Genomic DNA, 25,876 nt, shown 5'->3' with positions numbered 1-25,876 from the left:
ACCACCAGCTTTCCTCAGGGATTGCCTCTCTAGATGATGCCTGGAGGTGAATGTGGATGTGGAGGTGGAGGTGAGGAGGGGCTGGGCAGGGTAGGCAGCAAACACTGCTATCCCAAAGGCTCTTGGGTTCAGAATACTAGGTTCTCTTTTCTCACTAAGAGTTTCTTGCAGCAAGGATATCACGTCAGGGCAAAACAGAACAAAACAAAAAACAGGACTGTTAGACATAATTATAAGCTTAGAAAAAATATCTACTCAACTACATGCCCTTCTCCTTAAATATGATTGCATATAATTTGGGGAAATGTGTTTGTTTGTCCTTCATTTTCAAAGAGGACCATGACATCGAGAGGTGATGTCATGACTTGCAGTGAATTGGATTTAGGTGAAGGAGGGCTGTAGAAGGTCACCAGCCTTACTCTCTCCTCCAGAGCCATTTCGGTCCAGTAGCAAGATATACATCAGGATAACTGGAAATGACCCCAGATGTTTAAGGCAATTGGGGTTAAGTGACTTGTCCAGGGTAACACAGCTAGTAAGTGTCTGAGGTGAGATTTGAACTCAGGTCCTCTCAATTTGAGGGCCACTGTACCACCTAGCTGCCTCCTAATTTGGAGAAATAGACCTTAGAAGCAAGTAAGTGTGAACCCAAAGGAGATGAAGTGTGAAAATCATCAGTTCTCAGGTATTCAAGATTCCTTAGAAAAGGGGAAATCCCCAAAGTACCATTGACTTTTTTTTTTTGGTGAGGCAATTGGGGTTAAGTGTCTGAGGTAGGGTTTGAACTCAGGTCCTCCTGAATCCAAGGCCAGTGCTCTATCCACTGTGCCACCTAGTGCCCCACCACTGACTTTTATAGAACTGGAACAACACAGGTGAGGGACAGGTAGGTGACACGGTGGTTAGAGTGCTGCCCCCGCAGTCAAGGTCACCCAAATTTAAATCCAGCCTCAGGACACTTACTAACTGTGTCACTCTGAGGAAGTCATTTAACCCTGACTACCTCCAGAAAATAGAAAAAAAGATCCACAGGTGGCCTTTCTTCTGTGTACCCAGAGTATTTTCATGAAAGGGAAAGGGAGAATGTACTCTAATATTTACCTCGGAAAAATCTGGTGAAAAAACATGATAAAATATATGCTTTTTAGAAATGGAAGTTAGGGAGCATAAATACTTTCCCATAATTTTCTGCCCATAACAACCCAGTGAAAGTGGAAAATAATCCATTATTTTGAGGAAATTAAGGTAGACCGAATTTCCTTTTTTGAGCAAATGGCATCTCTCAGGGAGTAACAGTCTTATCTACAGACATTTATGAAAATTACCAGTAGGGGAGTTTTAGCTCGAATGTGTGTTTTGCACCAATAAGATAAAATTGGAGCTTGTGGGTCTACAGCAGCAATGGTGGGCAAAATTTTAAAAAATAGATATTACTTTTAGGTCAGGAAAACAATCATATTACCCTGAGAATAAAACAATATTGCAATAAAACAAATTAAAAACCCAACATGAAAATTTTAAGCTATCCATCCTGAATGGGGTTATAAGGTTCCAGAGAAGATTTCTGTTGTTTAAAAGGCCTGGAAAAATGCATATGTGACATCATTTCATTATCATATATAACCAGTATTGGGTAGTCGAAGGATTTGGGGTTTCAGGAGTGGGATAAAAAAAAAAGCAAAACGCAACCCAACTTTCTCAATGTATCCATTCCTCCTTTTTTTCTTTCTCAGAGTCTCCTTTGTTCTATCACTTCTAGGTCTCCCCCCTATTCCTCATTAATGTTCTTCTCTACTCCCCCAACATAAAGTATTAGATGATCCAGGAACTACTAGAAAAACAGGGCATTCCTAAAATCATAGCAATTTGATGTTACAGGGTAGAGGTCTAGTCAGTCCCTCTTTTTCTGCTCTTCAGATTTTGTTAACAGGGACAGGGAAGATAATTCTTCCACTCGCCCCATTCTACATAGAGTATTTGTATTTGTCCAAGTTTTAATAAAAAGGCCTACCTAGTAGTGGACTCTTGCTTTTGGCCTCCCTTCCCAGAAGATAAAAAGTTAGTTTCTAAACCATTGTGCTCTACCCAAATTGAGCCCAATGTCCCCCAATGAATGAACCAGTAGCTTCAGTGTTGGAGTGAGTTTCACAAGGACAAGATAGAAAGGCACTGCAGAAGTCTGAAGCTCTAAGTAAGCATCTTCCTCCTGGAAGAGTACAGTAACCTTAAGGGGTTACTGTATCACACATTATGTATTGGCCAATGTGAATTTATTTCTTTTGTGGTGAAGGAAATATGTTATTCTATTCCTGAAAGGGGGAAAAAGATATCTCTGGTGTTGTAGATAGGACTTAGAAGCTTGTCAAGGATATAGCAAAGTGTAGTCAGTGAGAATGGTATCAAAATAATAACAGTGGCTCACATTTCTATAGCCCTTTTTATTAGCTTTGTATTTATGCTCTCTATATTCACATGCATTTGTTGTCTTGCCCATTAAAATGTAAACTCCTTGCAAAGAGGGATCATTTCATTCTTTGTATTTGTATCCTGGAACATAGCTGGAATTTAATAAATACTTGACCGATTGCTTTTACAGATGAAGAAAGTGGAACTATTTAGAGGTTAAGTGGGTTACCCACACTTCCATGGGTAGTGAGTCTTAGAAACTGGACTGGAATTCAGGGCCTTCTCACTTGAATTCCAGGGCTCTCAGACCCTAATATCATGCTGCCTATTCAGTAAATTCACTTTCCTTCAAGCTTCAGCCTTCAATAGGTCATGTGGATATCCTGCTCAAGGAGCCAGCCACAACTTTACAACTCATTCATGCCTTCTCTCCCCTTGGGACTGTCACTTGTGTTTTCCTCAGATCCTTCATGGGGCATATTGGAAGCTTTCTTCTAGATCATGGGTTCTTAACCTTTTTTTGTGTCAAGGATCCCTTGGACATTCTGGTGACTCTTCAGAATAATGTTTCTAAATGCATAAAATAAAATACGTAGGATTATAAAGGAAACCAGTTATATCAATATGAAGATGTCATTTGTTTTTCTCATCCAAGGTCACAGATCTACTGATTTGTATCCAACTGTAATCCCTCACTCTCACTTCCACTGCCATGAACTAAAAAATGAGAACTTTATAGAATATATATATATATATATGTATGTGTGTGTGTGTATGTATGTACATATATACATATATATAGGGAAAAGATATGAATCATAACAATGATTAGAATTCATAATCTTTTGACAGTATTTTAAAAAATACAACTAGAACATTGGTTCTTTCCTGATTATATACTCTCTCTCTTTTCCAGTGAGATGTGTATAAGGATGGAGAAAGCAGTGGCTAGGGAAAAAATACCAAGAACCCAATTAGCAGCTCAAAGGGAGTAATCAATTTGCAACTGTGTGAAGTGGAAATTCCTTTGTGTAAGAGACAAATTACTGCATTTGCAAACTGGTAAATAATACAGCAATTTCTTTAGGATCCAAGTGGGGGGGGGGAGGTGGGAGAGGTGAAGTTCTGCTAAAGAGACTGAAAAATGATGTATCTTCCTGGAGAAAAGGAGTTTTTAAAAAAGTCTTTATATTGTTTAATGGAATGCACATTTAGTAATACACAAGAGGACCTAGGTTCTTGGGTCAATATCCAGAGCACCAAGCATGAGGCCTTGCAGAGAGTAGGTAGATCCTGAATAAATGTTTGTTAAATTATTGTTGACAAGAATGCAGGTGTTCTAGTTAGAGAAACTAAGAATCACCAGTTTTGAAGTTAAAACATGCCTTATTTACATAGCTCTATCTTTCAAAAGTGCTATGTGTAACTTTATCCCTATTAATTCTCTCCCCATCCTTGCTTTGTGGCAAGTATAAACAAAAGTAGTAAATAAACTACTAGAGGCAAAGTATTTTGTTGAAGGGGGGGAAGAGCCAGAGCCAGAGAGATAGAGAGACAGAGATAGGGAAAGACAGGAGTAGAAAGAGACACAGAGAGACAGAAAGGGAGAGAGAGGAAGAGATAACACAGAGACAGAGACAGAGAGAGACAGAGACAAACATAAAGATACATACAGAGGGAGAAATCAAGAGACAGAGAGAGAGAGGTAGACAAGAATGAAGCCATGTCTTCTGACTCCCAGCTGATTGCTTATTTAAGAAATCATTTTTCAGTCAACAAATATTCATTAAGTCTACCACAGGCAAAGGGCTTTTCTAGACTCTATATTCATGGGACTACCAGGACATATCACACAGGATATATAGAACTTTAAGCTTTAAGATAAGTAATTTATTTATCCATGTCTCTGCATCTGTTGTATCTCCCTACTACTATGTAAGCTTCTATAGTGTTGAATATTCTTTTCCTCTGGTCCTTGAAGGGGAATCAGAATCTTGTGTTACACTGTCACTTCCAGATTCTCCCTTTCTCAAATCAGTCAGCAAACCTTCATCCCACTCAATCAAAATCAAAAGTTTACTTAATCCAAATTTTCTACCCCATCCAAATTAGGGGTGGCTATACCATACTGACTTTTCCAAGTGATTCTCTCTTCTTTCTTAAGAAATTGAGTAGGGGGCAGCTAGGTGGCACAGTGGATAAAGCACTGGCCCTGGATTCAGGAGGACCTGAGTTCAAATCCAGCTTCAGACACTTGATACTTACTAGCTGTGTGACCTTGGGCAAGTCATTTAACCCTAATTGCCTCACTAAAAAAAAAAGAAAAAGAAAAAAAAGAAAGAAAGAAATGAGCCCCTTGAATGGGAATAGAAAGGAATATACCTTCTTCTCAACAGTACATGGCACCTACACAAAAATTGACCATGTATTAGGACATAAAAACCTCACAACCAAATGCAGAAAAACAAAAGTAAACAGATCCTTTTCAGATCATAATACAATACAATTATATTAGATAATGGACAATTTAAAGAGATATTTATTGGAAATTAAATAACCTGATCATAAAAAAAAAACAAGCGAGTCAAAGAAATTGAGGACCTGCTTCACCATTTTTCCTCTCTTTCCCAACTTCTGACCTTCCTAAGTCCTTACCAATATCCACTTAAATTCTTCCTCAAACACTTTAACTCTGACATTATCCTATCTTGCTTTATAACCTTTCCCTATGCCACATCTTTCCTAAATCCATTTTTCGCCCTCATTCAGAACTCCATTCCCTCAACCCTGGGTATTTTCTTAATATTAATCCCAACTCTGACTTCACTTTACAATTTTAACCCAATAGTTAGGCATTTCAACTCTACATTGTCCTTTCTTGTTGCTGAAGCCCTTGTTGTTTTGTCTTATGCTTGCCCTTCTCTTGCTAAACTTTACCTCTGGATTACTCCTACCACCTACCAACTCTGTTCCTACTCTTTTACTGTTAAACAAAGCTGGAGGAAGTCTCACAACTATACTGACTGGATATATTACACATTTATGTTATCCAATCTGAACTGGGCCCACTGCAACAAGGCATTACTTTTATGCCTCACTAAATGATTCCCTATCTCACTCCCATAGAAGTTTCTCCAAACCTCAAGCTTCTCACATACTTCTCTCCCTCTCTTGGTAGTTTCTTACTTTACTAAGAAAATTGAGATATGATGAAAGTTCTCTCTTCTTCCATTCTCTTAATCTCAAAACCCCTTGACATCATTCAACAAGCATTTATCAAGTACTTACATGTATCAGGCACTGTGCTAGGGAATGGGATATGAAGATCCCTCAAGAAGCTTACACTCTATCAGTGAGACAAGATGTAGAGATAGAAGTATATATTAAATAGATACAGGGTGATTTGAGGGGAGAGGGCACTAACAGTTGGGGGTAGGATCAGGAAAGGCTTCTTGTAGAAGGTGGCAGTTGAACTGTCTTGAAGGAAATAAGATTCTTGGTGCTTTAAAATGTTTATTAAAATAAAATGGCTAAATCCTAGAGATCATTTAATATACCTCTGCCCCTCCCCCCAGGTAACAGGTGAGGAAATTGAGGCCCAAAGAGATCAAACAGGACTCAAGATCACACAAATAGAAAGGCTGAGAGCTGGGACTAGAATACCAGTATGTTGCTCTTGTCACTACACCCAGCATCCTTGCCTTCAAGGAACTTATAATTGAGGAGATAAAACATAAATAATGTGAAAAGTTAAAGAATAAGAGTTCAACATGATATAAGAAAAGTCACAAAGAGGTCTATTGTTAGGTCCCATATGGCTCATATTTAAGTTCCGAGGAAGAAGGGATCATTATAGGCGCTCGTGGTCTGGGAAGTATTTGTGAGGAGTTGGCTTTAAAAAATGGGTAAGATTTTGATAGAGAAGAGACGGTGGGGCATTCCAGGTAGGGGGAAAATTAATGATTTTTCTTTTAAATGGCCTTTTCTATTCAATAATGCTTCTAAGACACATCTATATTCTCCTTCAGCTGACTCCTATTTTTTAAAAACAGCCTGCAGTCCATGCTAGTAAAGGTAAAAGCCAGTAGATTTTCTATATGGCACTACTTTTAAGCACTATATACTTTTTGCTTTGCACTTGACAAGATAACGTAAACATAATTTCAGAAGTATTTCTTACTTGGTTACTATGTAAGACTGACAGATATTTAGACTCAATTCAATTCTCCAAGCATTTTTTAAATGTTTGCTATATGCCAGACATTGCACTGAGGCCAGGAAGACAAAAATGAAAGCAGACTATCTCTTATGGAGCTCGGATTCTACTAAACAAACCCATGAACTCACAGCCACTACTAGTTTAGAACACAACCTTTCTAATCGTTTACCATTGTTGGTCATGCCTTTCTATAATTCCCACAAGGGATATCCACCAATGTACCAGGACTCTCTCTCTCTGCTTCTTTTAATATTGTTTGGATATAACAATATATAACCAAATCAATTGATTATTCCTAGCCCTAAATATAAGACAGAGCTATCCCTTTCCCTATTATACTTAGGGTCATGACTGGGAATCAGATCCAAATCCTCTACATTCAAACCCATCATACTTAGCACTGTACAATGGCTGTGTCTCATGTTCCTAATGATGTTTTGGAAACCATTTTTCCATTGCAAGTCATTCTTTGGCATATGCTGCAACCCTTTAGGCATCTTCCATTGACCTTGGGCTTATATATATTTATGATTCTTCTGAGATCTTAGTGTTCCATTATGTTTAGTCATGTAGCATCAGCAGACAGAATATCAGTTTTAAAGCGATAGGCTTTTGCAATAGCTAGCAGTTTAAGGTAATTTTAAGCACTACATGATTTCCCCAAATACATTCAACCCAATATCTCCCTGCTCAATTCTGAGCCCATCTCAGTGTCTACCTAAAGCAATTAGCATGTGCATATGCACAAATACAGATTTAACTATAGTTATAACTGGACTAACTCAATGTGCTGCCCATTCATTTTCATGCTACAATCTGCATGTACTTCCAGCATGACTGGCTATATATCTCTTGGATTTAACTAAGGAGGCTTTTCTAGGGCTTAACAATTTAGTAGAATGTTAACTGTAAGTAGGAACATTTAGAGAACTTTTGCATTATATGTCATGCATAACTGAAATCCACAAATAATATGAAACTTCTTTTTATACAAGAACTTCAACTCTATTCTTCCACCAAAGTCTTTTATCAGAATGACTACTGGGATCCAAGGCCCCAGGTCAGAATGCCAGCTCTGGTACATATTCCTTTTGTTATCTTGGGCAAGTCATATAACTTCTCCAGACTTCAGTTTCCTTGTCTATAAAATAAAGAGGTTGGACGAGATAACCTCTAAGGTCCCATCTACTTCTAAATCCCTTCTTCTCCCCTTCTAAATCTATGATCCTAAATATTTAAATTGATTGCTTGGTTTCAATGCTTTTAATTTCCTTAGGAAGAAGTAAAAGATCTTGAATTCATTCGTTCATTCAACAAACACTTGTGAAGTACCTTCTGTATGTACAACTTTTAAATTATTTCTATCTAAACTGGATAAAAGTAGACAGAAAGTTGTCTAAATTTCGCCCTTTTTGAAGTCTAAAAGCAGGTAGGGTGGGAAGGTGACCCCAGGAACGAAAGGGAAAGAACAGCATTTGGAATGGTTTCCAAAGCCAATAGCTAAAACCTTGAATTAAAGTCACACACCAGGAGACTGCAGATGAAGTGGAGTTTGGCTGCTCCCTGAAATTAGACACTTTTCTTCATCAGCAGCATGATGGAATTGTTGGGACCAGCCAACGTTGACCTTGGACTTTTAAACTAGTATATTTTAAAAATACAGATAGCTGGAGAAATTTCAAACTTTACTAATATTGACAATCATCATCATTAATGAAGACCCTTATCTGTTTTACCAATCTGACCAGGTGTCTAAGAATGTGGAAGCTCTGTACATTGAAATTCTCATATATATATATATATATATATATATATATATATATATATATATATATATATATATATATATATTTAGTGAGGCAATTGGGGTTAAGTGACTTGCCCAGGGTCACACAGCTAGTAAGTGTTAAGTGTCTGAGGCCGGATTTGAACTCAGGTACTCCTGACTCCAGGGTCGGTGCTCTATCCACTGCGCCACCTAGCTGCCCCTCATATATATATTCTTGCATGAACATTCACATTGCCTTAAAGGGTAGAAATGTGGTGCAATGTTAAGGGCATTGGACTAGGAAGTCAGAAGATCTGAGTTCTAGTACTCTGCCATTAACTAAGCATATGCTCTTGGGCAAATCACTTAATACTTCTGGTTCTCTTTTTTATTTCTAAAATGTTGCTGCTAGACCAGAACTAGATTATCTTCAAATAAGTCTAAACTTGAAAATTCCATGATTTGAAATATGGGCACATTGCTGCGCCTCAATAATATGAAGGCCCTAGCAGTAAAAGACACATTGATTCCATGGGTAGGAACATTGTTGGGTTTTCTTTTTGTTTTTTTTTTATTAAAGCATATGTTGGCTTGCCAGGCATGGAGTATGGCTTAATCTAAGTAAGCCATGGGTATGGTGACCATATGTCCCAGAGTTAGGATTGGGGGGAAGGGGAGGAAGGTCAGTTCCAATTTCAAGAAAATAAAGTTTACTTTTAACTAGGCTTTGCAATAGGCATATTCTTTGCCAGATCAAGTATTCTCATTTGGAATCCAGAAAAAGTGGGCATATAACCTATTGGTGAACTATGGGATACAGTTAAAGTGATGTAGTGGAAGGAACACTAAATTGGAAGTCAGGAGACCTGGCTTTTAGTCCAAACTATGGCATTCGTTGTATAACTTTGGCCAAGTCATTTAAAAACTTCTCTGAACCTTCTCCTATAAAAAAAAAAAAAAAGGGAGATTAGACTATGGTCACAAATTTAGAGATAGAAGGGATATCTGAAGTCACACAGTTCTTCCAACCTCTTCATCTTACAAGTCCTAGAGAGGGCAAATGTCTTCACCAAGGTCACACACCAATGCAGTAAGCGATAGGATTAGGATTCAAACCTAGGCCTCTGGCTCTATAGCCAGTACTCTTTCTATTAAACCACACAGATGGTCTCTAAGATTCTTTTCGCTTCCACCATTCATAGTTCTAAATTAAAAGATAAGACTGGACTTCAGTTCCTTTGCCTTCCCCCCAAAAGAAGCTATGGACCCTGGGGGTAGTCTGATTTTGTCCTGGGTTTATAGAAGAATGATTCCATGGGTTCTTAGAACTTCTGAATCTCAGGCCTTAGCCAACTGTATGTGGATGGTAGAAGGTTGCAGGAAGGCTGGATTTCTCACTAAAATACTACACAGTACTGCTACAACAGTATTTGCTACAGAGAAATTCAGTGAAAGGCTAGATAATCTTGGACTCCATCCAGGGGAATTTAGTTACTGAACTACCTAAAGGACCTCATTAAGAAAATGGTTTCACCTATAAAGCCAAAAACAGCAACATAAGGAGGCTCCAATGTAATAGTAAACACAACTGAAAAGTTAAAATACCATTTGAGGATATTCAATGCTATGTACCAAATTCATTTAATCTTCATAGCTCTTCTCTTTTAAAACACTAATTCACACAAAAACTGAATTACAAGAAGGAGCCAGCCAGGATATAGCCCAAGAAATTTAGAACTAAAGGAGGAAACATATGTGCTCCAGTTCCTAGGAAAACTGCCTTTCTGACTTTCTCACCATGTCCCCTATTTCTCTGCACTGAAGGACATATGTTATATTTCTTCCTTTATGGAATTTCCTTGCTTTTACACTTTGATCTAGTTGAATGTATATATATATATATATATATATATATTTTTTTTCCTTTTCCAAATCCTATTACTGGTTATGTCTACACAGTACCAAGTGAAGTGGCATTTAGTAGTTATCCAGGTAATCTCATTAAGCCAGTGAGCCAAGCCAGATAAAACAAACCTTTGGGTTTGCCTTATCCATTTGATGAAATTAATTTTTTTTTTAATCGCCACATTTCCATTCCCTTTGTCCGGCGTATAGAGCTGCCTATGTATGTATAGCTTTCACAAAGGGTCACAGTGGAGGCAGAAGCTAGGAAAAGGAGAAAGAGATGGTTATACCCATAAATTTTTGTATAACAGCTTTGATATGCAAACTTGCTAGCTCTTCCAAGTGTACCTTTCTGATTTTGCATCACAACAAAACACTACACTGGGGAAACCAACCTGTGTGGCTCTATTAAAAATGCAGGCAAACTGAAACAGTAGATTTAAATCATCCCTACGGATTCCGTCAACTGCAGTATCTCACCAATTCTGGATATGCTAGAGACCTTTAAAGCGGAAGAAGCTGAGAATACTGTTCCTGTCCTAGAGGCAGAAAATAGGTGATGTCATAAGGTACTGCCATATGTGCTCACAGCCCAGAAGAGCACCTAGCAATGATTCGAATGAAGGCTGCTCTCTCCAGAATCCCGAGCCATAGGTTTCGAAGTCATCATCTGCAGACCTCCTTATATTCGTGTGGAGGAGTTCATTTGCGTTAGTTCATAACAACTGTCTTTGTTCTCACTGGATTTCAATTTTCTCAGGTCACGGACTGTAGGAGTATTATATCCACCCAGTCGAACCGGGGCGTGGGGGGTTGCTGGCAACACTAGAGAGACCCGGTTCCACCCATCCTGAGCTTAGAACACTTTCCACTGGACTCCTTGTCCTAATTATATATTGTCTCTTCTTTGCATTAGCATGGACGCGAAAAATCCTGACTCACCATTTGTTAAAAGCCCTGGGGAAGAAGGCATTAACAGCCCAACTACTCTCAAAGGCTCTGCAGACAATTTAGAACGCGTCTTCCTAGACAGTGTTCTGGTCTCGGCATGTGTGCGATCAACTTGTCTCTAAGAAGAGTTCTGGTAAGAAGACAGATGTGTCTCTTGTGGCCCCTTCCAGTCCCCAAATAAATGCACTCTCTTCTTTTTTCTCATTAGTGAGAATGGAAGAATGAATGATCTAAGAACGAGGAGGAAGCCGCTAAACTAAGTGCTGGCTCTTGCTTTGACTGGTCACCGTTCACTTAAAATGTTACCCCTCTACCCCATGCCTCATTTGGTCCTTCGTAGAACAAGGTTAATGATAAATGATGCATAAAGTTCTTTGGGATCCTCAGATGCAAGGTGTGATGGGGCTGCAAAGTCTTTATAAGGCTTTGCTTTTTCTTGGCTCAGCTAAGATAAACCCTAACCACTGAACCGTGGGCAGCTAAGGTTTAACCCCGCCCCCCTTACCCCCCGCCCTCCAAACACAGAAAACATTTAGCTCAATCTCAGACCCGCTCCAGTTCTCTCGCCTCCAGCTATTTATCTCACTCTCCTCTTCTCTCCTTGTCTGCAGGGGAAGAGAAAAGGGGGCGGAGCCGGCCTCGAAGAAGGGGGCAAGGCTACCTGGAAGCTAATTTGCATACATAACACCCTCCCTCTCCTATTGGCTGAAAAGCGCACGCTGCGCTCATTCCCTTCCACTAACCCGCCATCTCTTTACAGCTCGGGCCTCAGAGATAAACTCAACTTGCCCGGAGATTCAAGGCGACTTCGGCCCCGGCGATTGGCCCGTGGTTCCCCCAGCCACGGGCGGCGGTCATTGGTTGAGGGCGAAAGCCGAGGGGGCGTGGCCGGGGCCCTCGGATTGGCCGGAGGGGGCGGTTCCGGGAGAGAGTGGAGGCGGCGAAGGTGGTGGGGAGAAGGGGGGCGGGGCCGTTCGGAGTTGCTGCGGCGGCGGCGGCGGCAGCGGCGGCGGCAGCAGCAGCGGCGGCGGCGGCGGCGGCGGCGGCGGTTCGTCTTTAGCCTGGTAGGGGGGAGGGGGCGGGGGGCTGGAGGAGAATGGGGGCGGGTGGAACCTCGGGCCGGTGAGGAGCAGCAGCCGCCGCCGCCGTAGTTGTCCGTCGTTGCTGCCGCTGCTGCTGCTGCCGCTGCCGCTGTCGTCTCCTCCTCCTCGGTCACCGGCTGCAGCCGCTGCCTCCCTTCCCTGCTCCGGGTCCCCCGTCCTCCCGTACCCGTCCCGTCCAGTGCCCGACGATCCCGCCCTCTTCCCCCCCACCCCCGGGAGAGTAGGAGTCGGAGGCCGGGGGTGGGTGGTGTGCAGCCGCGGGTCCTGCGGTGGTGGTGACAGTTAGACCGCTTCGCCGGGCTCTTCCCCTCCGCGCCCCCAGATATCCCGGTCCCGGCCCCCGCCCTCTCCCTCCCGGTGCCCCTCGGCCAGGATGAACCGGAGCAGCAGCAGCAGCACCCCTGCCACCGCCGCCGCCGACTACCTGCTCTGCACCAACTGCCGGAAAGTGCTGCGGAAGGTACGGGACCCCCGTACCCCCGACATCGTCCTCCCACTTCCCCTGGGGAAAGGCCACCTTGTAACATGGTTAGAGGGACCAGATCCTATAGAGTCCCCAGGCTCCGGGGGGCGCCCGTCTGCTTCAGGGACTTCTTAGGGAGCTGAGGGAAGGGGGGGGGGCTTTTATCGGCACCGTGTGTGCGTGTGCGTGTGTGTGTGTGTGTGTGTGTGTGTGTATGTATGTATGTATTTGGCTGATTTTGCTTTCTTTCCTACTGTTCCCATTCCCATTCTTTGTGTGTGTGTGTGTGTGTGTGTGTGTGTGTGTGTGTGTGTGTGTGTGTGGTGGGAGAATGAAGGGGAGTACCTGTTTCTGTTGGCCATTGCAACTTAATCCACCTCCCTCTGCAGTTGGTTTTTTTTTTTTGGTTGATATCCATATCGGTCTGTATAATCTGAAGGAAAAAAAACAAAACAAAAACAAAAACAAAAAAACCTGTCTGTTTTTCCTAAAGGACCTGGTGAGCTTCTCTATGTGGGTTGGTTCCATCTTTTGCACACTGCCACCATCCATCTCCTCCGCCCCCCCCCAAAAAATCTTTTCCCTTCCTTGTCCTTGTGTGCATCTATGCCTGGCTGTGACTAAAATAACTGAAAAAAGCAACTCGAACTTTATGCCTATGGGAAAATGCTAATCAATATTTCGATGCTTTAGTCTCCCTTGGGAGACTGAGGTAGGGATGCCTGCCCTCCCCCATTTTATCGAGCCCCACTTCTTTCAAAAGTGTTTTCCTGGTCTTCCTGGATTAATCAACCTGCACCCTCCTTGAGTGATTGATAGAAAGTTTGCTCTAGTATTGTTTAGTATATCTGGCTTAATCTATTTTTTACTTAAAAGAAGGAAAGAAAAAAAAATCTTTTGGTGGTGGTGGGGGGAAGTGCTCCTTTGGAATGAAAGGGCTTTTAATCAGACTTCAGCTTTAAAAAACCCCACTGGGTAATATTATAATCAGTTTATACTTCTTCCTCTCAACCAATTTCTACATTTGATTAAGTAGAAACATTAGTTGAGCTGCTTCTGTTTGTCCAGTGTAAATGAATTAAAATTGCTGAGCTGTGCAAATGAATCGGGACCGAAAGACCAAGTAGGAGGAATGCAGAACCGTTTTTAGTCAATTTCTCAAAATGCATTTTGCGCTGGAATTGTTCTTGTAAATATTAAAAAACCATGTAAGTAAGCAAGCTCAAATATTTGCGCTCTTTGTCCAAAAACTGTTTTTCTTCCTCTGTGGGTCAGGCCAAGTGCCAATCAAAGTTGTTTTTCAAGCCTCTTTTCCCTGCAGTAGGGCTGCTGGCTTTTTTTTTTTTTTTTGGTCTTGTTTTATTAGACGGGGTGAGGGAAGCAAAGGAATTGTAGATTTAAAGTTAAACCAAAAGTGAAATATGCCTTAAATTGTGTTTATCGGTTATGTTTCTATTAAAAAAAGATTTTATTAAATGTGCATGCTTGGTATGTGCAGTTATTTTTTCCATAAACTCTGGGATCATATTACAGTTGATACTTGTTCAGCTCATTGTAGCGCAGCTTGTGAGAAATGTAATGGATCAGAAGTGCAGATCAGCGCAGTTGAATGTTAACTGTTTCACTGCAGGGCCAGATGTCATCCCACTGTTAGCTTTAGCTTATTTTTATTTTATTTCCTACCAAAGTAAGTGGAGTTATGAAAATAAAAGTTTATCTCAGACGATTGCTCAAATTGATGATGTACATTATAAAAAAGTATGGATAATGAGTGCTTTAAGGAAAGAATTAAAAATTATCTTTTAATGGCTTTTCTATAAATTATAATATCATCCACTTTATTTTTCTTTTAAAGCAACCATGTTTGGGAATAATCTAACATTTGCTTTAAAAATATTCCTTTTATATTTTTAACATAATCTCTCCTAGTTGTTGATTAAATAAGGCATTTTTTAAAGCAAAAGTGAATGTTCTGAATTTTCATGTAATTATATTAGCTCCTTGCAGATCTGTGCCATTGCTGCTATTTTTAGTAACTTCAGGTATATGATGTTCATATATGCAGTAGCATAAACTAACTTTAGGTGGAAATAGAATTGTTTAAGCCAGTTGTGGTATGACATTGCAGCATCTGTGGCTATGGGGGAGTTGCCATTGTTGATTACTCTGAAAGAAAGATTGCCAGCTTTGTCTAAATATTGACTTTTGCAGATTGATGTTTTCTAACAGTTAAGATTATTTTTGCTAGTGAGAATAAATTTAAGTAAAATTCAATTTCTCAGTGTTTTCTTGAAAAATACTTTCCCCCTTATCAATAATTGGTGATTATGTTTTTCCCTCTCAGTCATATTCGAGTGACTCCCTAAATATTTTTAATTTAATGTGGTCTGGGAAGGACTGTGGAAAGGATGTCACTCATACCTTCTGTTTTGTTTTGTTTGTTTTTTTCAAATTATTGCTACAGGTGGGAGAATGGATCAACTCTGGAAATTGCCCTTGTGGGTGTGGTGGTTGCATGGTTTATGTTTTATAACTTAAAAGAATTCAGAATTCACCTTTAAATAAATCATTGGCTTTTGCCCCAGGGACATACAGATAAAACCAGAATTTTGTACTTAATCTGAATTTGTTTCTCAGAAGTATAGAATAAATTTAGGTTGCTTCTATTTTTTAATATGAACAATTCTTCAGTCAGTATAGGCCAACAAAAATAGATATACAGGTAGGGTCAAAAGTCACAAATATTTAATAACTCCTTTTTTTGTTTTTAACTTATAATACCATAGCATCATATTCAATATACATAGGAAATTATATTAAGTGTGAAAAATCAAATCTCATAAATGTCAAAAAATAAAGAAGAAATAATTTTCAAAAAGTTATTAAACATCAGACCTCCTCTTGACTTTTGACCCACCCTGTATATAATAGACTTGGGTTAAAGACAATAACAGCAGCAACTACAACAACAAAACGGACTACCAAACCAAAATTGCTAACCTATGAAACTATAATCCTATCTCTGGTTCTTCATATATGATTGCATTGGTTCTAAACCAATGTTGGTCACAACTGATGTTGTGGTAAAGGTGGGAATTTTGTTATTAGGTTTTTGAAAGTTGTAATACTTTTTTGGAGTGAAATCTAGCCTGGCCAAAGCCAGCAGAATTTGTCCCTTTTTTTTTTTTTTTTTTTTTTGGTGAGGCAATTGGGGTTAAGTGACTTGCCCAGGGTCACACAGCTGTTAAGTGTCTGAGGTCGGATTTGAACTCAGGTCCTCCTGAATCCAGGGCCGGTGCTCTATCCACTGTGCCACCCAGCTGCCCCCTTGTCCCTTCTTTTTAATTCCAAATTAGTAGGCTAAGCAATTAAAGAAAGGTAACCAAAGCATCTTTTCCTACCCATAAGGATTAATAGCTAGGTGGTACAGTGTATAGAATCTGGGCCTAGAATGAGGAAGACCTGAGTTCAAATCCAGCTTCATAGACAAAAGTTATGTTAACCATTTGCCTCAGTTTCCTCACCTATAAAATGAGCTGGAGAAGGAAGTAGCAAACCTCTCTAGTGTTTTTTACCCAAAAAACCCTGTGAGATTATAAAGAGTTACACACTAGTGAACAATAACTATCACAGTGCAATCACCTATAGGGATTCTGTAGTGAGTGCCTCTTATGAAATGAATGAGACTACTTACTGACCCATGAAAATTGAACATTAATAATTTCTCATATGTCTCTCTATACCTTTAGCAGTACTCATAGCTTTGAAATGACTACTATACTTTGCCACAAAAATCAGATGTTTTTACAACTTTGTCATAAAAGATAATTTAAAAATTAATGTGGTGACCACCTTAAATTTCCACATAGTATTATTTTGGATTGTACCCTTGTTTGAGAGTATGAATTAACAGTTATAGCTTGGAGGGATAAAATTTGGAACTCAAAACTTTAAATAAAAATGTTTATTCTCTTAAAATAAATAAATATTTTTAAAAACTTATAGCTTGCTTTTTTTAGTCAAACTTCTTGTGAACTTACTTAATTTTGCCAAAGCAGTTTTTTATGCTCAGTGTCCTTTTCCTTTGAGAAATGTTCAAACGTGGTGAAATACAAGGTTTTCTCAATAATGGTAGAGGCAAAAGTAATCTTTTTTTTTTCCCCTAAAAAGTTCTTCATAGTGTGACTATGGCTTTTCAGACTTGGAACTTTTGGTAATTGTAGCTTTTCTGATGTGTATAATTATGCTGTTCAGCAGAGACAAAGCTATTATGTTCTCTGCTAGAACTATTTATACATTGATTTTGAATTTGCATTTCTCTATTGGTGTTCTACCTACTTTTAAAAAAAACCAAGTTTTTATAAGATACTTTAATTATTTCAACTTTAAATTGATTGAAACAAAATTTTAAAACTTTAACAGAAGGAGGAAATCTACTAACTAGAAATAAAGAATGAAAGCAGGGATTGATGGGAGATTAGTTTCAGAGATAGTGTTGAAACAGATAAATCAGAGGGTTGGCAGTAATTCCCTAGAATCTCCTTAAGTTTTAAGGGGAGAAGAGGGAGCTTCCCTCCTTCCCTATTTCTCTTTAAATATGTATTTCTTCATTCGCCTGTTTTGTAAAATCAAGCAGTAAAGCATTTTAAAAGCATTAATATGTGCCAAGGCTAAGAGTAAAATGCACACATTAAGCTGCTATTCACTGGGACAACAAGGCTACAAGTGACTATTAGGTCTTTTTAAGGTTAACTGAAACAGGGTTGACCATATGGCTCTCCTTAGACTTTCTGATATTTTCTTGAGTTAATATTTATAAACATAGAGAAAGAGGCAGTGTGGTATGTGATAGCATGCTGAACTTGGGTTTAGGTAGACTTTGGACCACAGGGGGGTAAGTCACTTAGCTTCTTTTTACCCCAGGTAACTATTCTAGGTGGGTTGTTCCTGCTACACTTAGGAATTATTGCTATGATATTTACAGAATAGCCATAAGCTTCTGATTCTTGAATAGGTACTATGGAATAGGACCATGTAACTAAGAGGGGTATGCAATTTAAAAGACTTGGTCAAGGATTGACCCCCCCAACACTTAAATATTCCTCCAAATTTACCCCTTCTCCACATATCAAGCATGTGCCCTCTGTTATCTAACCCTGTGGTGTCAAACTCAGATAGAAACTGATCCCTATGTCCTTCATATGGTCTTAGGAAATCACATTATCTATGTTGTGTTTCATCTTTACTTATTTTGATAAACATTTGGAAGCTCTGGTCTAACCTAACCTTAAATAGCATCTGAGCTACCTACTGAAGTATCCACAGAATACCTTATCTTGAACAGAATCCCATATTTTACCAACCTTTCATGTCACTGAAATTTACCTATCCTTTATCACAGAATCACTTGAGTGGAAGTGGACCTAGGATTCCCCCCTCTCTCTGCCCTGCTGACAGGTGACATCCAGCCTTTGCTTATAGATTTCCATTGATAAGGATCCCATGATCTACCGATCAGACCCACTTCACCTACCTCATACCTTCTGTGCTTCAAACCTGGCTTTCTGCACATTCCAAAGTGATAATGACCTGATTTAATACTTTAATCTGATAAACTGATCATAAGCTCATAAATGGAAGGGACACTGGTCTTGAGTCTTTTTCCTCTGTCATGGGTCATATATTTTCATCTCAGATAGATGAGAATAACACAGCATCTACATCTACTTTAGATGACTTTGGCTTTGTCTAATATATTCTAGGCAAATGCTGGAAGCTGACAGATGTGACTTCAGTTTTCTAAAACCAAAAAAGGGAGATTCTGGAAACTAGTTCCTGAGCTTGATATTAATGCCAGAAAATTTCTAATTATCTAGGATAATTAGATGGATGTACCTTAGAAAAGGAAGACCATAGAATTATAGTTGGAAGAGACCTTAGAGGTCATCGATTTCAGCCACCTTATTTTACAAATGAGAAAAGTGAGACCCAGAGAGTTTAAGTGACTTGCCCAAGGACATACATATGGTAAGTGACAAATGGAGAAGTCAAACCTGGATCCTCTCACTAAATCCAACATTCTTTCTATTCTACCATGTATTATTACTAACTTCCTAAACCATGTCAAACCATACTGATATTATTTTGTGTAGGGGGTGATGGGAATGGGATGGGGAGGAAGGGGAGAGGCTTTACTAGCATGGTAGATCAAAGGAATGCTGTAGGCACACCTTATATTTCAATAAGGTGCAGACCCTCTAATCATGTGTGTTACAATTAGAGACGGGATGGGTTGGTAGACCCATACCTTGTTAAAAGTGTTGATTTTCAGGGGGCAGCTAGGTGGCGCAGTGGATAAAGCACTGGCTCTGGATTCAGGGGACCTGAGTTCAAATTTGGCCTCAGACACTTGACACTTACTAGCTGTGTGATCCTGGACTAGTCACTTAATTCTCATTGCTCTGCAGCAAAAAAAAGAAAAAAAAAAGAAAAAGAAAGAAAGAAAGAAAGAAAGAAAGAAAGAAAGAAAGAAAGAAAGAAAGAAAGAAAGAAAGAAAGAAAGAAAAGAAAAGAAAAACAAAGTGTTGATTTTCAGCCAGGAAGGAGGTATATCAACCCAAGGACCATATGCCTCAGACCTCAGCAATGTCCTGTTTGGTAATATGTTTAATCAATAATTTCTAGATATATAAGTTATATAAATGCTGCATTAATATTTCTAGATAACAAAGCTAAGAGTAATAACTGATATGTTGAGTAACAACAGCATCAGGATTTAAATAATACCTTGATAGGTGGAACGTGAACTGAAACAATCAAGATGAAATTTGATAAGTGATTATCTAAAATGTTGCACTTTCAAGAAACTGTTTCATCCGTTATAGCTTGGAAGTGACCTAACTTAATAGACATTTATGTGGAAAAGACTTAAAGATTTTAAGCAATTGCAAGCTGTGAGTTTCAATTATGGTATGACTGCTCAAGAAACTGATACAATCTTCGTTTGCTTCAATGTAAATATATTATCCAGAAAAGGAGCTTATAGTCTTATTGTATGCCGTGCTAGTCAAGCCTTTCTAGAGTTTGTGTTAAGCTCCAAGTGTGCCCATTATTAAGAGAGAAATTGATAACAACTGACATTTATATAACGTGTTTAAATTTTGCAAAGAATTTTTTATACCTTATTTCATTTAAGTATCACACCAGTGCTTTACAGTAGGTATCATTAAGGGGATCATGAAGTCCAGCACTATAGGGTAGGCTGCATAGTCTTTGTGATTTATACCAGAAAAGGGTACTCAGAAGGAGATTACAGAAGTAGAGATTTTATTTTGTTTTCCTCATGTTTTGATATTGAGTATGAAGTCCTAATTTCATCTCTGACTCCATGAACCAATTACACTGCTTTATTATTTGAAGGTAGAAATAGAGATTTTTACTTTGATAGTCATATTTTTATGTTTCTAGCTCCGTCGTTAGATTGAACAGTTATGAGGCATGGGGTCTTTGTTAGAAATCATGTAATCATTTATAGAATCACAACTTCTTAGTCATGGTTCTAACAGGTCATCTGGATGTCTTCCAAGGCAGTGGAGACTTCATTGGACTTGGCATCAGGAGAGACTTGGGTATAAAACCTTACCATGACACTTATTAGCTAGATAATAGAAAAGTCATTTAATTTTTCTGAGCCTCTCTTTGCCTGACTTGAAAAATGGATCAACAATCCACACAGAATTAGTCTAATTTTCCTTCAATGTGATTGCTCTTCAGATAACTAAAGATAGTTCTTCTGGGCCTAAGCCTTCTCTTTTCCTGGCCAAACACCCTTAATTCCACAGCCCTGCCTTTGACAACATGATTCTGAATTCTGACACCATCCTGGTTAGACTGGCCTGAATACATTCCATTTTGGAGAAGCAACATAGTAAACTGTAGTGTTAGGTTCAAGTAAGATTACATATGATTTACATACATACACACATATTTGTAACTCAATAATATATGTGTGTATATATGTATATATTGTCCTAACGAAGCATTATTAGTAGCTTATGTTTATCTAGCATTTTATCCAGTCTGACAAGATGTGTATCCACTATGGGATGCAGTGTTCTGACAAATAACCATCCAGTCTCTGCCCAGTTCCAAGAAGAGGTAACTCATCCATTTTTCAATGGCTTTTGTTATTGGGGAGTCCTTCTTATTTATTCATTTAGATGAAAAATACCTCCTTCTAGCTTTGAACCCTTGATCTAGTCCTTTGCTCTTTTGCTACATTGGACAAGTATAATCTGTTTTCAAGATGCCTCCAGATATTTTTTTGGGGTGGGGCATTGAGGGTTAAGTAACTTGCCCAAGGTCACACAGCTAGTAAGCATCAAGTATCTGAGTCCAAATTTGATATTTGTCAGTGTCCATCCATGGATCCTTCACAGAGCTTCACATAGAGTGCTAGTGGCTTCCTGTAAAACTTTGATGTTATAGAGGTATCACTGGAACACACAGGCTTCCTGCAGCTGGATATGTGCCTATTTATCATTTACATCTAAATTCATTTGATAGTGCTTAATAAATCCACAGAAGGAAATGGTATTCAGGTTTTACCAAACATGATGGGGTTACTATGTTATATAATGGGTTCAAAACTTTTCTGCAATTCAGTTCAACTTTTATTTTAACACAGAAGAGCACTGGCTGTCCAGAGATCAGTCTTGTGGAACAACTCTGGATCTTAGAAGTAACAAGGAAGAAAACTTCTTGGGGCTGGAAATAAGTGATTCCTGAGTACCCAGCAAAAAATGGACACAACCAAAAAGAGTTGAATAGAAGACTGGAAGATTATACCATTAGTTTTCTGGTTGAGTTAATGGTACAGAATTAAGATTGGTGGAATATAAACAAACTAGCCTTTTCACTAGAGAGCAAAAAGAAACACAAAACACAAGAAAAGTGGCAAGATGAAGAGGTGCTGTTAGTCATTAAAGTTGTGATGGGGGCAGCAAATCATAGGGTACTCTATCTGTGAAGAGTTAATAACAAAGTGGTGGATTTTTATCCATTATTTGTTCTGTTGGACGATTGTGTGGTCTGGAGGAGCAAACATTCACCAGTACTGCTATATGTATAAAACTTGGAGTCCATTAACTTGTTTTTAAAATAAATTTGGATGTTTATTTCAATATAATTGGCTTCTTTTGTAATCCAGTATATTTTATACATTTAAAAACATACCGAGAAAAGTCCATGGGTTTTATCTGGCTGCTAAAGGGCTCAACATAAAAAAGGTTAAGAATCTTTGTGATAGCTTTTTCTGGGACAATGAGGGTTAAGTGACTTGTTCAGGGTCACACAGTGAGTGTCAAGCATCTGAGGCTGGATTTGAACTCAGATCCTCCTGAATCCAGGGCCACTGTACCACCTAGCTGCCCCCTGTGATAGTTTTTAAAGAGATAAGATATGCTCAAGATTTTTGGGATATTTTTCTAGATAGTATTTGTATCTCATTAGCCCCTATGACCAAGATTGAACAGCCAGTACAATTTAGCAGTCAGGGGAAGAGAGCATTTAAAAAACAAGGAAAAGGACATTTGCCATATGAAGTATTAGCAAAAACAAGCCAAGACAATGTCTCATGCACCCATTTGCATTTACCACTTTATCACTTTAGTATAGTAAAATAATGGTGGCCTATGTTAGTAAGCACAGTTTAAATTATGTTTAGCATATTTTGTTTGAAAAGGTAAAGAAATACTTAGAAATTTTATAAAGCTTTCCATAAAAGAATATAGGTACTGGAATTTAAAAGGTTAACCCTCAGTTATCTAGAAAACTACTTTAGATATTGATTATCCCTGAATCATTCCCTGAATATTCTAGATTATCTAGGATTTTACTATATATGATTTCTTTTAAAAATCAGGTAAAAAGGGGCAGCTAGATGGCGCAGTGGATAGAGCACCGGCCCTGGAGTCAGGAGTACCTGAGTTCAAATCCGGCCTCAGACACTTAATACTTACTAGCTGTGTGACTCTGGGCAAGTCACTTAACCCCAATTGCCTCACTAAAAAAAAAAAAAAATCAGGTAAAAGTGATGTTTCCTAGTAAAACTCCACTGAGAGTCAGAAAAAATATATTTTGGTTTACTAAAGATTAAACAAAAATCTTTTCTGTTGCAGTAAAAGAGTTGGGTGATTAAATTTTCTTGCAACAAAGGAGTTTGGTGATTTTAAAAAGTATTGATCTTTCCATCAAATCATAGATTTAGAGCTAGAAAGGGTATTAGAAATCATACATTCCACTGCCTTATTTTACAGATGAAGAAGCAATTCTATAAAGGTAAAGTGACTTGTTACACAGGGTTGTAAGTGGCACAATTGGGATTTGAACTCAGGTCATCGGATTCTAAATCTAGCAGTGTTTCTATTTTACTTCATATACCCATAAATATGCAGTTTTATGTTGTTGTTCAGGTGTTCAGACTCTTCCTGACCCTGCAGACCATGTTGTTCTTGGGGTTTTCTTGACAAAGATACTGAAGTGGTTTGGCATTTTCTTCTCAAGGGCATTTAGGCAAATAGAGGAGGTTAAATGACCTGCCCAGGGTCACACAGCTATTAAGTGTCTGAGTTCAAATTTGAACTCAGGTCTTCCTGACTCAAAGTATTAGCTATAATTTAATAGAATGGAAGGGTTGGTTTGGGATCTTCTTTATAGAAAGTATACTTAATTAAATTGAATGCTTATTGACTCCAACACATACTTTGCAGAATTTTATTATAAAATTCTTAGTATGAAATGAGCAATTTTTTTCTCCTAAAAGTGGGATTTAGGAACTGGTAAAATACTAATCGAAGATTTCTGTATTTCTGTTACTTGGGTTCTATTTAATAGAGTTTTTACTGTAGGAAACAGTGGTTTGAATTTTTTTAAATGACAACTGGAGGCAAAGTACCACATTTTATTAGTGGTGGTGCTCTCTTGACAATAGATGTATACTACAGAATATATGCCCGAAAAAGTTACCGTGTTGTTCAGTCATTTCAGTTGTTTTTGACTCTTTGCTTTTCTTGGCAAATATATTGAAGGGGTTTGCCATTTCCTTCTCCAGCTCATTTTGCAGATGAGGAAACTGAGGCAGAGTTCAGTGACTTGCCCAGGGTCACACGGGTATCTGAGGCCATATTTGAACTTAGGAAGATGAGTCTTCCAAACTCTAGGGCCAGAACTTTATCCACTCTGCCACTTAACTGCCCCAAGCTAAAACAATAGCTTGTTTTGTTTTGAAGGAATATTTAAAATGAACAAATCAACAACAACAACAACAGCAACAAAGCCTGGGAAAATTAGTGTTAATAAAGGTGAGAGAGTTCTTAGTTTTGTGTTTTTCTTATATCCCTATTCTTATCTAATGAAAGGTAGAAACAAATCAGCTGAATGGTAAGGTCTCAATTTAGAGATATAAAGAGGTAATAATTACATAAGGAAGCACTTCTGTAGGTTCCCTTTGTTATCCATTTTGTGGCTTCTTTGGGTGGTCATCAGAGCATTTCAGATGAATTCTCATACTACCTCATTCAGAATCCCCTCAAAATTAGGTTGTAACAGGAAGTATTCCTCTTGGGATTCCCAGATGGTCTGTGTTGGCACAGAGAGTCTGAGCAATTGCATTGGCTGCTAGATCATTGCTATTTGCAGTTTGGACCACTGAATTCCAGCCTGCCTCAAGATTTGTTCCCCCTGCTTTTCCTAAGCGGGAATCTGGTTCAGGGTATTGTTGGGGTTGTATGGCAGTTAAGGACATAACTAAACCAATCTAATTAGCATTTATTAAGCAACCTCTATGTGATACTCTTTAAATTTGGGGCATACAAAGAAAAAAATAGGGTCTTTGGAGCTTACATTCTATTAGGAGATACAACATGTAAAACATGTTTGAGAGATTAATTGAGGAGGGACAGAGTTAACAAGAAAGCTTAGGGAAAGCTTCATGTCATAGGAAACTCTGGAGCTGAGCTTTGGAGTAGGCCAGGGATTCTTGAGGCAAAAATGAGGAGGCAACTCCTGAGTCCTTATAGTAAGTTTCCCAAAATTTCAGTGAGGAACTATGGTAATAGATCCTCTCCTAGTTGGGGGACACCCAGACCAAACCTGTCTTTCTTTGTTTTTTGTTTTTTGTTGTTATTGTTGGTTTTTGCAGGGCAGTGAAGGTTAAGTGACTTGACCAGGGTCACACAGCTAGTAAGTGTCAAGTATCTGAGGCTGGATTTGAACTCAGGTCCTCCTAAATCCAGGGCTGATGCTTTATCCACTGTGCCACCTAGCTGCCCCCCAAACCTGTCTTACTAATATCTATAGGCAGTTCGAGTAAGAAGTAGGCTTCTCTTAACTGTTGACCATGCAAAATGTTTGACCTTAGTGAAATGTTTGTGGTTCCTTGAACATAGCACTCCATCTCCCTCCTCCATGCCTTTGCCTTTTCATGGCAGTCCCTCATGCTTGGTGGGTCCTTCAACTTTGTCTCTTAGAATCCTTCATTTCCTCCAAGATTTTGCTCAAGTATCACCTTCTTTGGGAGATTTCCCCAATCCCTTTAGAGGAGCTAGAAATGACCTCTCTCAGATTAACTTCTTTTTAATTTCTATTTTATCTTCTATATACCTATTTAGACACATGGTGTCTTCTCTATTAGTATGTAAACCCCTCGAAGGAAGTGATTGTTTTTGTCTCTGTATTCATGCACTTTATACAGTTTAAGTTCTTAATAAAACACTACTTACTAACTGACCTTAGGTGCTTTGGTTACAAAGAACCCTTTAAAAAAATGTGCTTTTTTAAATTCTGAATTTAACAAATACTAAATAAAATGAGCATGTTCATCTACAATATAAAATAGGAGATGATTGTACATAAAACTCCAAATTTCTATTGTACAGATTTTGTATTTCTTTTTTTACTATGTAATTCAACATATAACTTTAAAACCATCCTGCTTTATTTCTGATTCCTTCTGACCTATAAAGAATCCCATCATCCAACATCCAGAAAACATGACTGTTATG

General features: G+C 38.7%; 2 protein-coding genes across 2 annotated transcripts in view; both read left to right on the top strand.

Annotated features, from left to right (window-relative positions):
• Nucleotides 1-11,214: 11,214 nt before the first annotated feature.
• LOC122747868 lies at nt 11,215-12,638 on the top strand. The gene is made up of 3 exons (XM_043993674.1): nt 11,215-11,382; nt 11,861-12,195; nt 12,383-12,638. The coding sequence occupies exons 1-3, from the start codon at nt 11,347-11,349 to the stop codon at nt 12,636-12,638; spliced, it is 627 nt and encodes a 208-aa protein (XP_043849609.1). The 5' UTR covers nt 11,215-11,346.
• SESN3 (sestrin 3) overlaps nt 12,340-25,876 on the top strand; it is an 88,712-nt gene continuing 75,175 nt past the window's right edge. The window contains exon 1 of the mRNA XM_043997508.1: nt 12,340-12,812. Within this exon, the coding sequence (XP_043853443.1) occupies nt 12,726-12,812 (87 nt within the window). The 5' untranslated portion in view covers nt 12,340-12,725. The remainder of the gene's footprint in view (nt 12,813-25,876) is intronic.

The sequence above is a fragment of the Dromiciops gliroides genome, chromosome 3 (genome assembly GCF_019393635.1).
Source record: "Dromiciops gliroides isolate mDroGli1 chromosome 3, mDroGli1.pri, whole genome shotgun sequence".
Classification (NCBI taxonomy): domain Eukaryota; kingdom Metazoa; phylum Chordata; class Mammalia; order Microbiotheria; family Microbiotheriidae; genus Dromiciops; species Dromiciops gliroides.
The sequence above is the reverse complement of the archived record's forward strand: the minus strand, read 5'-3'. Positions and strand labels throughout refer to the sequence as shown.